A 14,410-nucleotide genomic window follows, 5' to 3' on the forward strand; every position below is an offset into this window, starting at 1 on the left:
TTCTGTCAGGGGGTTGGAAAGTGGTGATTCAGAGATATGACCCACTTTTTCCAGCCCGTTTCTTTTATGACCCTACGAACTGAGATTCACATATCATCAATCAGATCCTTTCATCAGAGTCAAGCTGATAATGAACATATCACAATGTAAGGCAGCGTTGCTCTCATTCTGTCGCAGGACATCAAAATTTGAGAATGATTTTGCCATAATTTTACCAAATAAGTGTTTGCTATTTTGACAAGTGTCACAATTGGAACTGCTATATGATATGAACAGCATTGAGCTTTGAGCCTGTCATATTGCCGTCACTAAGATGTTACGACCAAAAGAGTAAAAGTGTGTCAGATCACATCGAGGCAGCAGCTCTCTTGTTGAGCATGTTGTAGTTTCTAAGTTGAGCAGTCTGGTATGATTTTGCACGTTGACATCATTTAAATTCAACCCATGTAATAAGCATGTAAGGTAACCTGCAATTTTATGTTTCAGAGATGACTAGAAAGAGGAAAAGTTTTTTACAGGGATATCCCACTCAAAAATTCTGTCATCATTTATTAGCGCTTATGTCATTCAAAAGCTATATTACTCTTTCTTCTTTGGAACACAAAAGAAGATATTTTAAGAAATGTCTCTGTGGTTTTGTGTCCATACAATGGAAGTCAATGTGGGCCAATGATGTTCGGTTGAAAACATTCTTCTAAATATCTTCTTTGTCTTCTGCCGAAAAAAGAAATGCATACAGGTTTGGAATGACACGATGGTGAGTAAATGATCAAATAAATATCATTTTTGGGTGAACTATCCCTTTAGATCATGTTTTGTACTTGTGCATGTAGTAGATATTATATCATATCATTGTTTCTGATATGGCTCATTTTTCCCTCACACTTATGGTTCTTAACCCAGTAATGCGATTTCATGTGTTACACTTTTAAATATCTGTGTTGGCACATCTAAGAGTGATTGTTAAACTGTATGCATGGCTGTTTAACATGAATTGAAACAGCCTGCTGCATGACTCTAATGTTATGCTGCATTCTCATGTGCATGTGTTTGCACTTCTGAAGGCCTTTGTCATTGTAATGGTGTGTTTTCACGGCTTCATGCGTGTTTGCGCGAGCGATTGTGCGTGTTGAATACGATCGTTGGAAAGTAAATGAATAAATGATAAAGCGGCACTCGGAGGCAGCTGCTCACTGTTGGCTTCTGAAGCAGCATGAGCGAGGCGGCGAAGGAGAACGACGTTTATCACAACCAGGAGTCTGTTTACCGGAACAAACCAGTCACGCAGCCACTGAGAGACCTCACGGCAGGGCCTTAATTAGCTGCGTGTGCATCCGTGAACGCTCAGTGAGAGGTCACGGATGTCGCTGTTGTGCTTTTGCTTTCCAAAGAATCTAAACAATCAACCTCACGCTAACTGATGTCAGCTCAAAACACATAAATGTCAACTTCTTGATGTTTTTGTAGCTGAAAACACAATGCATAATTGAAATTCAAAATTCATCATCACTTTTAGTCATCAATGAGGCCTGTTTACCCATTTACACAACATGTTATAGGAATAGTTCACCCAAAAATGAAAATTCTTTCATCATTTACTCAAACTCATGTCATTACAAACCTGTATGAATTTCGTTCTTCTGCAGGACAGAAAACAAGATATTTTAAAGAACATTAGTGAGTAAACAACAGTGGCCTCCATTAACTTTCATTGAATGGACACAAAACCACTGAGACATTTCTCAAAATATCTTCTGTGTTCCACAGTATAAAGAGGTATATAGGCATATCAGCATGAGGGTGAACAAATGATGACAGAATTTTTATATTTGGATGAACTATCCCTTTGATCGGATTCTAGTAATCAGTTATAAAAGTGATATAAAGACCCATCGTTGCCGTTTTGATGTCACTGATGGCAATTGCATTCTGGGCTCTGAAGGGTCTTCAGTCATTCCTTTCAGTTTAGCATGTCACTTACAATGAACTTAAACGCATCTGGAGCTGGTTATACATTTTCACAACATGCTGCATTGAGAACGGCAGATTTCTTCATGCTCACAGGAAGTGATTAAAGCTAAGAATGTTGCGTGGAGCTGAGATTGAGATGCTGAACATTAGCTCAAAGCTGGGCGTGGCGTGTGAATGTACAGCTGATATATTGCTCTCGGCTGCCTATGAGTTAAATCATATTCTGCACCCAGGGCCATGAAAATACAAATATATCAACAGCTTCAGTTTTTTTTTCCTAAAAGAAGTGGGAGTCAATAACTGAGAGAGAGAGGGAGAGAGAGAGATTTGCAAGACTGCATGTTTGTCGTGACCTCGGCAGGTGGATGGAAATAAAGGGGTGGTTGGTTGTGGGGGAGAATGTGTAATTTTATTAACCTTGCAGCATTTCTGTGTCCCACATTGTGACCTGTGCTGCTGCTTATAATGAAGGCTGGAAAGATGCTGCAGGATGACTCAAATACAGCATGAATTTCTTTATTAAATAAACTTGTACCTGGCATGCTAAAGATCTGTTAAATGAAGAAAAATCAATTTCAGCCAATTTTAGGTGTCCTATTTATTTTCAAGGGGTTTTTGTTTGATAGTGAAAAAACATATTCATAAATGTTACACCAGACATTTACAACGCAGCACAACTTGTTACCTAATATATAATGTGTGTTAAGTAAATATTTCTTGTCTGACCCCTGAAACAAAATGTATTTTAATTAATTAAGTTATTATATATTTCATGTAGTATTGAACATAAGAAACAAGTACATATATGAATCTATACACAGGGGGCTAGACACAGGTGTTGCGACATTGAGTTTGCATACGGTGCTTTTGTAACACATGACTTCAAACAAACCTAGAGACAAAGCAAGAGAGCATTTGCATGTTGTTCTCCCATCCTGTGACAGGGAAGATCTGACAGGCTGCAGTGATGACCAAAATCTATTCATGTTATACACGGGTTATGTGGCCAAAACTTAACTTCAGGTTGAAGAATTAATTACTGTTGAGTAATTTTGATCTAATTTGATACAATTAATATAGAATAAAATATTAATGTAAAGTAATATTAATATATAAATTGAGTGTAAAATAAATATTATTTATAATTATATTATAACCTATATTATTATAGATGAAACTTGAACTTGAAACTGCCTGTAAATGAAACCGTCTACGTTTTAGCCCCCACATTTTTGCTATCATAGTTGGTAAAAGCTGAGTAGGAGAAGAGCTTGTGGTGGACCTCTATGTTGAGTGATTCATGCTGTCTGAGTAGGCTTCCATCAACACAAAACCCAAAACTTTGTCCGGCTGACCAAGCTGTAATGCTTTGAGATCATTCTGCTATTGAATATCCTGTTGTGGGCGAGTGCCGTTCATTACCTGTATGGATAAAAGCCTGACATCATGTTGAGGTCTTCTAATCGAACCTTTCTCTCTATCATCATCTGTCCACAGGTTCAGACACTGCAGGGAAGAAGAAACAAATGGAGACGCACAACTACTGAGCTACTAGTTCTCCCTCAACCTTACTTCTCTTCCTGTCTCACTGCTGCTTACTGAAAACAAGAGATGTGCTCAGAGGAAAAAAGTTCCATCATGTCGCAGAAGATCTCGTCTCCATCGCACAGCAACAGCAGTTCCTCCTCCAAACACGACAGTAGACAGGTGAGTGCGTTGAGAGGTGAATGCATGTGCATTCACAGACATTGATTTATTCTTTTTGCTTTAGGACAGGACAAAATGCACCAACGTAAAGCGATTGGCATGTGAAATGTTACTGTTTGTTTTGAAGTTCTGCATGCTTTCATTCACAAGCGTGTTTACACTTGTCTGTTCATTTCTCATGTGATGCCAAGTGTGAGCATGGCCTTGCATTTAAAGGGATAGTTCACCCAAACATGAAAATTCTGTCATCAATTACACATCCTCGGGTTGTTCCAAACCTTTTTTTTTTCCTTAATTTCGATGAACCAAACAAATCTCGTCCCCCGTTTACTGGCAAAGTAGGGAAAAAAATACTATGGGGTCAATGGGGGATGAGATCTGTTCGGTTACTTACATCCTTCCAAATATCTTTCTTTCTGTTAAGCAGAACAAAGAAATGTACACATGTTTGAATGTAATTGATGTCAGAAATTTTCATTTTTGGGTGAACTGTCTCTTTAAGGATGGATTTGAGCTATATCTAGCAAACACCCACAGAAATCTAGGATTGTTGTGCCAGCTTTTGCAACTGCAAGCACTAATATTCATAATTCATGTTAACATTTACTTTTAGATCATTAGCACAAAGCAATTAACATTTTTTGTGTTAATTTGAAAGTTGATTGGAAAACATTAATTACAGAACTGTACAGTAATACAGCATTATGATCCAAATTAACTTGCAAGTTAAATGTCCACAAACACATTACTGTTAATTTCCCAAGATAAAATTAAATATAGCTGAGACCTGAATGGGAAGGCCTGGGGAGCGAAAATCAATTCCTATTCTGGAATCGGAATCGAAAGGTTAGAAATCGAATTCTTGATATGTAATAAAACATTTCGATTCCTTTGATCAATTCCTTTGTGCACATTTTCAGAAATGCGCGTCTGTTATTTAGTGATCTGACTTGTGATATCAATACAAGCTCTTATGAAAATTAACCATATTTTTACTATAGTAAGCATAGTTTAACTATGGTATTTGTAGTAAAGCATAGTGACCCCAAATTTACCATAGTTTCACTATAGTAGCCATAGTTTAAACATGATATTTGTAGTTGTATGGTAATACAAGTTGTAATAAATCTGACTAAACATGGTTCCTGTATGTTTACTGTATATACACAAAACAGTGCTCATAAATATATATATTTTTTATATATTTCCATGCAAACCAGTCAATCACCAGGCTAAATTACCATACAGGTTAATATCTAGATGTTTTACTTAATTCGATACAACTTGGGAATCAAACCTGGGAATCAAGAAGACTCAGAATCGATAAGTAAAATCAGAATTATAATTGATATAATTCAAACTATACCCAACCCTAAATCAGGCAATCATTACAGTGTTAGAACAACGGTGACGACAAGCTTCACTTTACTTTTGTAGTGCTATAAAAAGTTTTTGAACAAAACTTTGCGTTGCTTCCTGTTCTCAAAAATATTTCCGTTGCAATGTTCTCAAATAAAACAATGTGCAACAGATGGAATCAGTGGACTGTGCAAAATATATTTGGACTTGAAGCAGAAATGTCTCAGCTACTCTGATCTCCATCAGTCCTATCAACCGCTCTGTTTAAATACAGGATTAAACTGTCAGTAAATGACCGTGGGAAATAATAGTATCAGAGACTGGTATCATGATGGCCATTTAATGATATTGTGGAACACTTCCTGTAGCTCTTATGTGAACTTATGTGAAACTAATCATTGCTTCTCTCGACTTAACAGCAAACCTTACATAGAATATGTAAATATTTGTATAAACATTCTTTGAAAATTATTAAAATTCGTTCATCCTTTACTCACCCTTGTGTCATTCCAAACCTGTTTGACTTTCTTTATTCTGAGGAACACAAAAGAAGATATTTTGAAGAAGGTGGTAAACAAACATTACTGTACCCCATTGACTTCCATTGTATGGACACAAAACCACTGAGACATTTCTCAATGTATCTTCTTTTGTGGAACACAGGCCAGCTCTTGTGCGGCGCTCTGATGTGCTCACATGTAAGACTAAGAAACATAGAAACGATAAACAAATAGATCCAGAGGAGGATATTGTTACTATATTAAAAAGGGGTGGTTTAACCTCTCTGGTGTGAACATGGTTTGGTTCTTTATGACTTTATAACTACATTGTGTGAAATATAATTTTGGATTTTTGAAAAACAGATTTTGGGTTGTATCGCCCACCCCTACTGCAGTGCAACTGCCCTCACATTGTACCAGATTTGCCCGTCCTTACTGTGTGATGTTACAGTACGTCAGTTGTCCACAAATTCGTTTGTACGTTCCTGGACATTTCCGGTAATGCATTGTTTAAATCACTTTCCATTAAAGATCTATACATTTATTTATTTAGATTTGACGATATGTTTATTTTAAATTTTTTACAAAATCTTCTTAAAAGGATGTTGAGTTTCTGTCTGAATGTGCATGTATGTATATATACACCTGTGAGTGTTGCTCCGAGCATACGGAGGGCGGATGGACGTCCTTTCCTCAGATGAACAGGCTGACCTGATTATGAGACTCTAATCTCTAATCCCATCATTTGGAGCATTATAAAGCTTATTTCTCCTAAGCAGAGATGTTTCTACGTCCGGATGGCAGACGTTACTCTCAAAATCAGTTTTATGGAGTTATGTAGCATAGAGACAATATTACTGCAGAAAAAAAGGTTCAAATATCAGTACTCTGGTGCCCACTTCATAGTTTGTACTAATATGGACATCCCAGAGATGCATCTAAAAGAGGAACTTTAACTGTGAATGTTGCCAGTAAAAAATGTCAATGATTTTGTGTCTGCAAACTAAGTAAATTATCTTTGTAGACATTAATATTCACACATTTGGCCAATACTTTGGACAGTACAATACTGATGTACAAACAGCACGAGTCTAATATCAATGTAGGAAAAATGATGGTCTTGTGTAAGAGTGCGTCATAACTTCAACATTTACAAATGACTGTATTCTCTGCCACACCAGCACCGCACATGCAGTTTCTATTGCGAGATAGTCTGTTGAAATTTCTAGAAGCGGCTCTTTGAAATTCGATTTGCATGTAGAGTATTCTGGCTTTTCAAGTCAGGCTGTAAATTCATTATTGTCACAATGCACAAAGAATTGTATATTGCATTTAGAAAATAAGAAACGATAAGCAGTGTTTTGTTTGTCAAATAGTCTCCTCCAAGTCATGTTTGAAGGTTATGTTTGCTTTGAGCTGTTGTGTAAGAGAGGCCGGATTCATTAGTCTCACTCTCTGAATCATGTTTGGCTTTTGTCCTTGTCTACAGAGATGTCTTTTTGAAAGTTGTCCTTGATGCAGTCGCTTGATGAGAGTTTGTTGAAGCAGTACAAATCTTGCCTTGAGGAAAAGATGCAGTTTGAAGAGAGTAGAATCAATTCAAATCAATTTTATTTAAATAGCACTTTTCACAATCTGCATTGTTCCTAAGCAGCTTTACAGGAGAAAATAAGAAAAACACAGAAAAGGTATAAACACAGTGCATTGTGTTATACAAGCAAGATCATTCTAAAACAGTCAATAATATCTAACAAACATTTCTTTTTATTTCACAAAATTTTAGCTCAATATTGAGTTTAACCTTAACATTCTGAGCACAACCTAAAGTGATTGTAAAATAGATGATCATCATTTCACTTCATGTTAAGGAAAGTTTAGTATTTTTCAGTGTTTATTGAATTTCGTTGTGCTGTGCGTTTGTGTACAGGACAACTGGGAGATCGTGGAGGGCTTGCGTGGCGGTCTGTCAAATGTGCAGGAGCCAGAGAAACAGGCGGGCTACATGCTGAAGAAAAGAAAATGGCCTATGAAAGGCTGGCACAAGGTATGTGTGTGTGTGTGGAAAACATCTGTCCATCAAAACCCAACCGTGCTCCAACATCACTTTTCGTCTATGCAAAAGAACAGTTCACCTGTAAATGAAAATTCTATCATCATTTAATCACCCTCAAGTTCCAAATCTGTATAAATGTAGTTGTTGTGATGAACACAAAAGAGGATATTTGGAAGAATAATTGTTACCAAACAGTTATTGGTCACCATTGACCACCATAGTAGGAAAAATTACTTTTTAAATGCCTTTGTTTTGTTGAACATAAAATATTTTGAAGAATGTAGTAAAGCAAACAGTTCTGGGGGACTTTTGACTACCAAGGTCATTTTTCCTATTATGGTTGTCGATGTAAATGATGACAGATTTTTTCTTTTGGGTGAACGGTCCCTGTAACTAGGACACGGTTTGCTGGTATGTTTTAGAATTGAAGAAGTGTAGAAATACAGACACCCTTTTTACCCTATTTACCTTAGATAAAGATGGCAGCAAAAAAACTAGATTTTTTATTTTATGAAAATTACTCTTTTACTGTTTGAAAAGATATTATTGGATAAATTGGTAGAAGTGATTTGTAGGATTGTGTGTCGGGTTGACCTCCATGCCTGTCTTCATCATACATCAGAGACTGTGGCTGGACTCTGGGGATTCAGCTAATTGAAACACATGATGAACGATCTTCCTGTGCCGTGACAATACCTTTCTGTGTTGAATTAACACATACTGACACTTGAGCACACACAAACACATCCTCAGACACATGCTCTGTCTGACTGTGAATAAATGATGACAGAATTTTTATTTTGGGGTGAACAGTCACTTTAAACACCATCGAGGGTATCCCCTTAAAAACAAGGTAGCTACACCACACTACACTACAGCTATATCACTGCTTGTTGGAAACGACAGCAGGTAATTGTGTCCACAAAATAAGTACTTGTGTCCACAGAAAAAGAGAATACAAGAATAGCAAGAAAAGTGGTGTAGTGATCTCATGCATCAAATATGTGTTAGCATCTGCTGAGAGGTCATTCATCATTTACAAAATAAATCTGACCCAGATTTCTCTTTTGCCCTTTCCACTTCTCTCCTCACAGAGGTTCTTCTACTTAGACAAGGGCATTCTGAAGTATTCCAAATGCCCAGCGGATGTGAGTATGAAAGTATACAACACACAAATACACGGTCACTCACTCAATCTAACCACATCACTCAGGACTTTTAGTGGTTAGTGCTCCATCATTTAAGTTCCTCCACACGTCTCTCATTAGATGTTTCCTCCTGCAGCTGTGGGAGCTCTAGATCAATGCTTCTCCCCCTGGGTTTGAGAATATTGCGTGGAGCTGATAGTCAGCAAATATAAAGGCATAAATCAGAAACTACGATAAGAATCTTATAGTCAGAGCATTTAATTATGATGGAGGTGGATATTTGACATTTCATACATCATGCTAAAGTGCATTGTGCAATTTGTTTACTTAATTTACTTATATTGAGATATACAGCAGAGGAAAAAATTCAGAGATTATTTGTTATTTTGAATAAAGAAATTGTTTCTATTTGCATTTATTTGCAGAAAATGAAAACTGAGATGCTCTTTATTTTTTCAGACCTCAAATATTGCAAAGTAAACATGCTCTTTTAAGAAATACAGCAGTTATATGTTTACACGTATTTATGAAATATGAAAAAAAAAAAATGATTTTTTTTGTGTCTTGTCATGCTGTCAGTCTTTCACATTGCTGTTGGATGACTTTATGTCACTCGTGAGGTTTGAAATTTAACAGACACTGGACTGGAATGGCCACAGTACATCTAGAAACACTGTTTAAATAAAAACTTGGAATGGTCTCTTAATTTTTTCTGCAGCTATATAAGGCTATGTTCACATTTGGCTTCTTTTTTGACAAGAAAAAGTTAACAATGACTTTTTTTATTAAAAAAGCGTCTTTTGTTGCTATTACAACAGGTGCAACAGTAGCCGTCAATCTACCTGCATGTTCTCCATGCGAAAGCTTATGGCTGGAATACACTTCAAGACATTTAAAATCTGAATAAATAAAAAAAACTAGCCGACTACACTTGTCGACTTTGTAAACAGTTAAGGCTAAAATACACTACACGACTGGTATCATACACTAAGAGAGTTTGCAAATGCAACATCTTGTTGCAAAGAGACGCATGATCAGCGGAAAAAACATGCATGTGCAAAAGATAGTTGCTGTAGTTATTGTAACCTCGTAACTGGGCGCCTGTTTAGGTCAGTGGTTATCATGTCCGGTTTCCGTAGCAACTCATCAAACGCTGCTACATGTTTGTTTGCAAAAATCTGAAACGGTGATAATTTACACAGAGTATCCATAGATACTAGATAGACATGCTCTGCTGTATCAGAAGGAGCTTTATTACCAAGTATGTTTTAACACACAAGGAATTTGACTTGGCGACATGAGCTTCCGGTGCTGAAGAAAGTACACACTAGTGCAATAGAATCTGGCAACATACGCAAGTAATCACTCACACCCTGTGGTTTTTTCACACCGCACATACAGAAAGACGTCTCTGATGATGGTTTAAATGTGGTATGGGTTGTAAAATCTGCCCAGAATATCAAACATGTTTTGATATCCACCTACTGGGGTCTGCAGATAAAATATCGAGTCTTAACCCATCATCAACTACATAACTTTCTCAGAAAAAAGTCTGCAACAACTGATGACTAACTTAGACTGGAAATCTGTGTAAAAATACTCGGCATTAAAGGCGGGTAGTGTATATCAGCCTTTACGCCTGTTTCACACATACTCCGTTTGCAGTGCATATACAGTTCGTACAGGGAAGCCCCTCCCCCCACATGCCTAACAACCTGTGTAGTGTCTTTCACATGAAAAATACTTTTAGATATCATTTTTACCAGATACGGTGTTTTTGCAACTTCGATGCAACATGACAAAGGGCGTAAGAAACGCATTTGAACCCTTTATAATTTTCTATTTTGTCCACACTGGACGCGCCGGTCGCATCAGGTGTAGACATGATGTCATATATTATTATTTATTGTACTGTTTATTAATACATTTATATTACATATTGTTATGTACAGTATTTCATTCTTATTTACTTCTAATTAAAAAATCCTTTGCATTTAGAATTTGCACACTGTGCTTATATTTATTTATTGCCTCTAGATCAAGGACTGTAATAAATGAGCCTTTGAGGATGGACTATTCACAAAGCCATCTGTTTAGTAAAGTTGGCCAAATGCCTCCCAAATGTTAGTTGTGGAGGCTTTCTGAAAAAATAGCATTAAAGAAAGTGCATCCTAAATCAGTTGAAATCTGGTTTCACTTCATTCGTATCCAATCTAGGAACATGTTTGCTCAGTAGTAATTTGAGTGCACTGCAACAAGGTAACATCTGTTGTATTTAAATGGGAGTTAGCGATGACATTTATAGATCAGACCTTCTGCCTGTGCTGTCCGCAGATCGAGAAAGGAAAGCTCCACGGCTGCATTGATGTGGGGCTGTCCGTCATGGCCATTAAGAAGAAAGCCAAGTGCATTGATCTGGATGCCGAAGAAAACATTTATCACCTAAAGGTATCACAACTATTAGAGTAGTAGGCTGACCTCACAGCGTTCCGCGGGCTAAAGAAGAGCATTAGTGGAGATTGCTGCATAACTCATTTTGTTGTACTTTTACTGGAAGTACATGTATTAGGATGATACAGTAGATTCACCGAACTATAGGGAACTATGATGTCATACTGAGATTTGTGGCTACTGTATATTAGTATATCAGTTTTCAAAAATTATCTCATGCATTTGGGACAATGTATATTCATTTTATTTCAAATGAATTTAATGCTTTTCATACAAAAATGATTATTTATTATACTAAACTGACTTTTTATGTACCATCGTGACTTAATATTCCAGAATACACATATTTACCAGAGATTCTACTTGTCTAGAAAATAATAATTATTGATCAAAATTATTTACATATTGTATGTTTTGTTGTATTATATTTTTAATTTCTATGTTTCCATCTAAATGTCTAAATGTGAATGTGTTCCTGGGTTTCATTTTTAACTGCAGTAATTGAGGTGTGAGCAACAGATTCAGATTCCAACTCGTGTATGAAATGCAGCCAATTCTTCTGGCGGCCTTGTTCACTGATGTCTGTTTTCATGATTAAAGCTATTTACAGATCATTAGGTCAGTTTAATATTAGAGAGCTTTAGAAGAGATTGACTCTGAAGCAGCAGATCATTTCAACATTTGCAGGACAAAGGTTTTGTTCGCCTTCCTTTTTAAATGTGAGGTTTGACGCATCAAGACCAACACTTTTTAAAGCCTGGATATGTGTCTGCATCTTTAATTTTCATCTCCTTGTGTTTGCAGATCAAGTCCCAGGAGCTGTTTGATGAATGGGTCTCTAAGCTTCGTCACCACAGACTATACAGGCAGAATGAGATTGCCATGTTCCCTCATGAAAAACGCTCTTCCGTCCTCATTACTCCCCCACCTCGTCCCCTCCCACACCTGACACTCAGTCCATCAGAAAGGTGTGTCAGACAGAGAACAATTACCAGTTAACGCACTTTATGGGTTAAATACCGGACAATACAAACAAAATAAGTGTTTATATAAAAGACAGCAGGAAAAACACCAGTTTTAGTTATTCACCTTAAAAAAAAAAAACGTGTAATTTGACTATGTGTTTAAACTGCATTGGGTTGTTCTGACTTTCTATCTCTCTCTTTCTCTCTCTCTCTCTCTCTCTCTCAATTTAGCGGGCCTCTCTCCCGAGACAGTCCTCCTTTCATTCGCCTGTATCTTTTACAAGTCAGGCCAAGGTGACCGCTTGGCTGCAGTCTTCAGAAGACATGGACAGGTGCACCAAAGGTACACACACACATTTATGAATCCTACTCACACTGAAAATGCTGATGACTGCAGCTTCTCACATCAATCTGTCCTCTCTCTCTCTCTCTCTCTCTCTCAGAGCTCTCTGTATGTGAGGGTCAGCTTCTGGATCTGAATCACTTGTTAAGAAGCATGGAGGTGTTACACCGCACCTATTCTGCTCCAGCCATCAATGCTCTGCAGGTAGAATGTTATTCACAAATAAAATCATTTCTCATTTCACATCTGGCTCAAAACACTGTATTTTATTATACCAGTCAAATTGAAAAATGTGTTTTAGCTGTTATAATGTTTACAAACGGATAGATGTTTTAGTAAAAGTATTATTTTTATGAAGTTTAATTCAATTGACTTTTTAAAGTGTTTAATGGAAAAGCTTTCACTGATGTCTCAAAAGGCTGTTCGTAGTACCCCGGGCGGCAGTCCTGCTGTGCATCTGTTTTTTATTGCCTAGAGTTTCTCAGTTGATAGCACAATATCAGAAAAATGGCGACGAGGAGTTTTTTAGTCGTGAATCAAATTACTCCACTTAACCGCTGGGACAGATGACACATTATTCCTTAAGCTGTGGTCTCGTCTGAATAACATTATTGAAATTGCTGTCCTTTAGCTGCACTGAATTACAATTATGTCTCCGTATTCGTAGACAGATATAGATTTATTTTCTCTTTTTATGTTATGTAGAAAGCCATCCTGCTGAAAGGTTTCTAATCAATCTTGGAAGGTGATGATTCCGTAAATGAAACACTGTTTTGTTTTGTGCAGGCTACAACGTACGACAGCCCTAAAAAAGAGAAACGGCATCCACGAAAATGGCGTCCCAAGAGTTATGGGAAAGACAACAAAACAACCCTACAAGTTAGTGATTTATGTTAACGCATGACTGTTCGACCTGATATTAGCAAACACAGTCTTTCTACAGCTTTGAAAGCAAATGATGACCACTTAAAATAACTAAAGATTTCTAGGAAGGCATTTTATTGTTCTAATATGAAATAACCTGCTAAACAGTATTTTAAACATAAATTGTGTGTGATGACAATAAAAGTTACTAAACCTTAGAACAGCATATCATATAATAATGCAAAGGACCGTAAACTATTACTGCATGTGCCAGATATTTAATATATAATCTAATCCGCCTCATGTCTGCTATTCTCTTCCTCCTGTTGTTATTAGGTTCCAAGCTGTATCTCTGCAGGGTCTATGCGTCTCCACGCGTCCAATCCTAACCTCTCTTCGGTCGAGCTGACCAATGAGAAGAGTTACCACGAGCCACTGGATCTGCCTATAGACGTATCCAAACTCCAGGAAGACTTCTGCCGAGTCGCCAATAACTGTAAGCGCAGATCCAGTCAAGTAGTCTTCGAAAATAAAGACAACACATTTTTTCTAGGTTAAGAAATTTAAAAGCAGCAGGACAGTGGCCCTTCAGGAATAGATCTGCAATAGAGCATGAAATTATCCATCTGTTTTCAGTCTAAATGAAGAGTGTATGTTTTCGTTAAATGGGTTTACATTATAATTGTGCTTTAAAATCTAGTCACACACTCTAGGTTCTTTTTTAGGAAATCCCTGCGGGATGTCCTGTTCTGTTAGCTTTAAAAGAGATGTATTAGAATTTGTGATGTTAAAGGGGTTGTATGGCGTGAATACTTGTTTTTCTGTGTCTTTGTTGTGTTATAAGTTGCCCATGCATGTAATACATGCATCAAATTGCTAAAATTGAAGTGCCGGTACAAAAGATGCATTCTATCTAAATGCGAATCCTCACCCAGACCTGCCTGAAACGCCTCGTGTAACCACATTCCCACAAATCAGCGTCAGTTGGTTGTATGATTTGACTAAGACCACCCAAATGTATATGCAAGTAATGTAGGCGTATCTGTCAG

General features: G+C 37.1%; 1 protein-coding gene across 1 annotated transcript in view; it reads left to right on the forward strand.

Annotated features, from left to right (window-relative positions):
* The window catches only part of osbpl3b (oxysterol binding protein-like 3b), a 46,950-nt gene that overhangs the window by 16,625 nt on the left and 15,915 nt on the right, over nucleotides 1-14,410 (forward strand). The window contains 11 exon segments of the mRNA XM_056762881.1: nucleotides 3,469-3,678; nucleotides 5,901-6,035; nucleotides 7,465-7,581; nucleotides 8,685-8,738; nucleotides 11,073-11,186; nucleotides 11,994-12,087; nucleotides 12,090-12,157; nucleotides 12,386-12,497; nucleotides 12,598-12,701; nucleotides 13,284-13,376; nucleotides 13,698-13,857. Coding sequence (XP_056618859.1) covers nucleotides 3,583-3,678; nucleotides 5,901-6,035; nucleotides 7,465-7,581; nucleotides 8,685-8,738; nucleotides 11,073-11,186; nucleotides 11,994-12,087; nucleotides 12,090-12,157; nucleotides 12,386-12,497; nucleotides 12,598-12,701; nucleotides 13,284-13,376; nucleotides 13,698-13,857 — 1,147 coding nt within the window. The 5' untranslated portion in view covers nucleotides 3,469-3,582.

Source organism: Triplophysa dalaica, chromosome 12 (assembly GCF_015846415.1).
Source record: "Triplophysa dalaica isolate WHDGS20190420 chromosome 12, ASM1584641v1, whole genome shotgun sequence".
Classification (NCBI taxonomy): domain Eukaryota; kingdom Metazoa; phylum Chordata; class Actinopteri; order Cypriniformes; family Nemacheilidae; genus Triplophysa; species Triplophysa dalaica.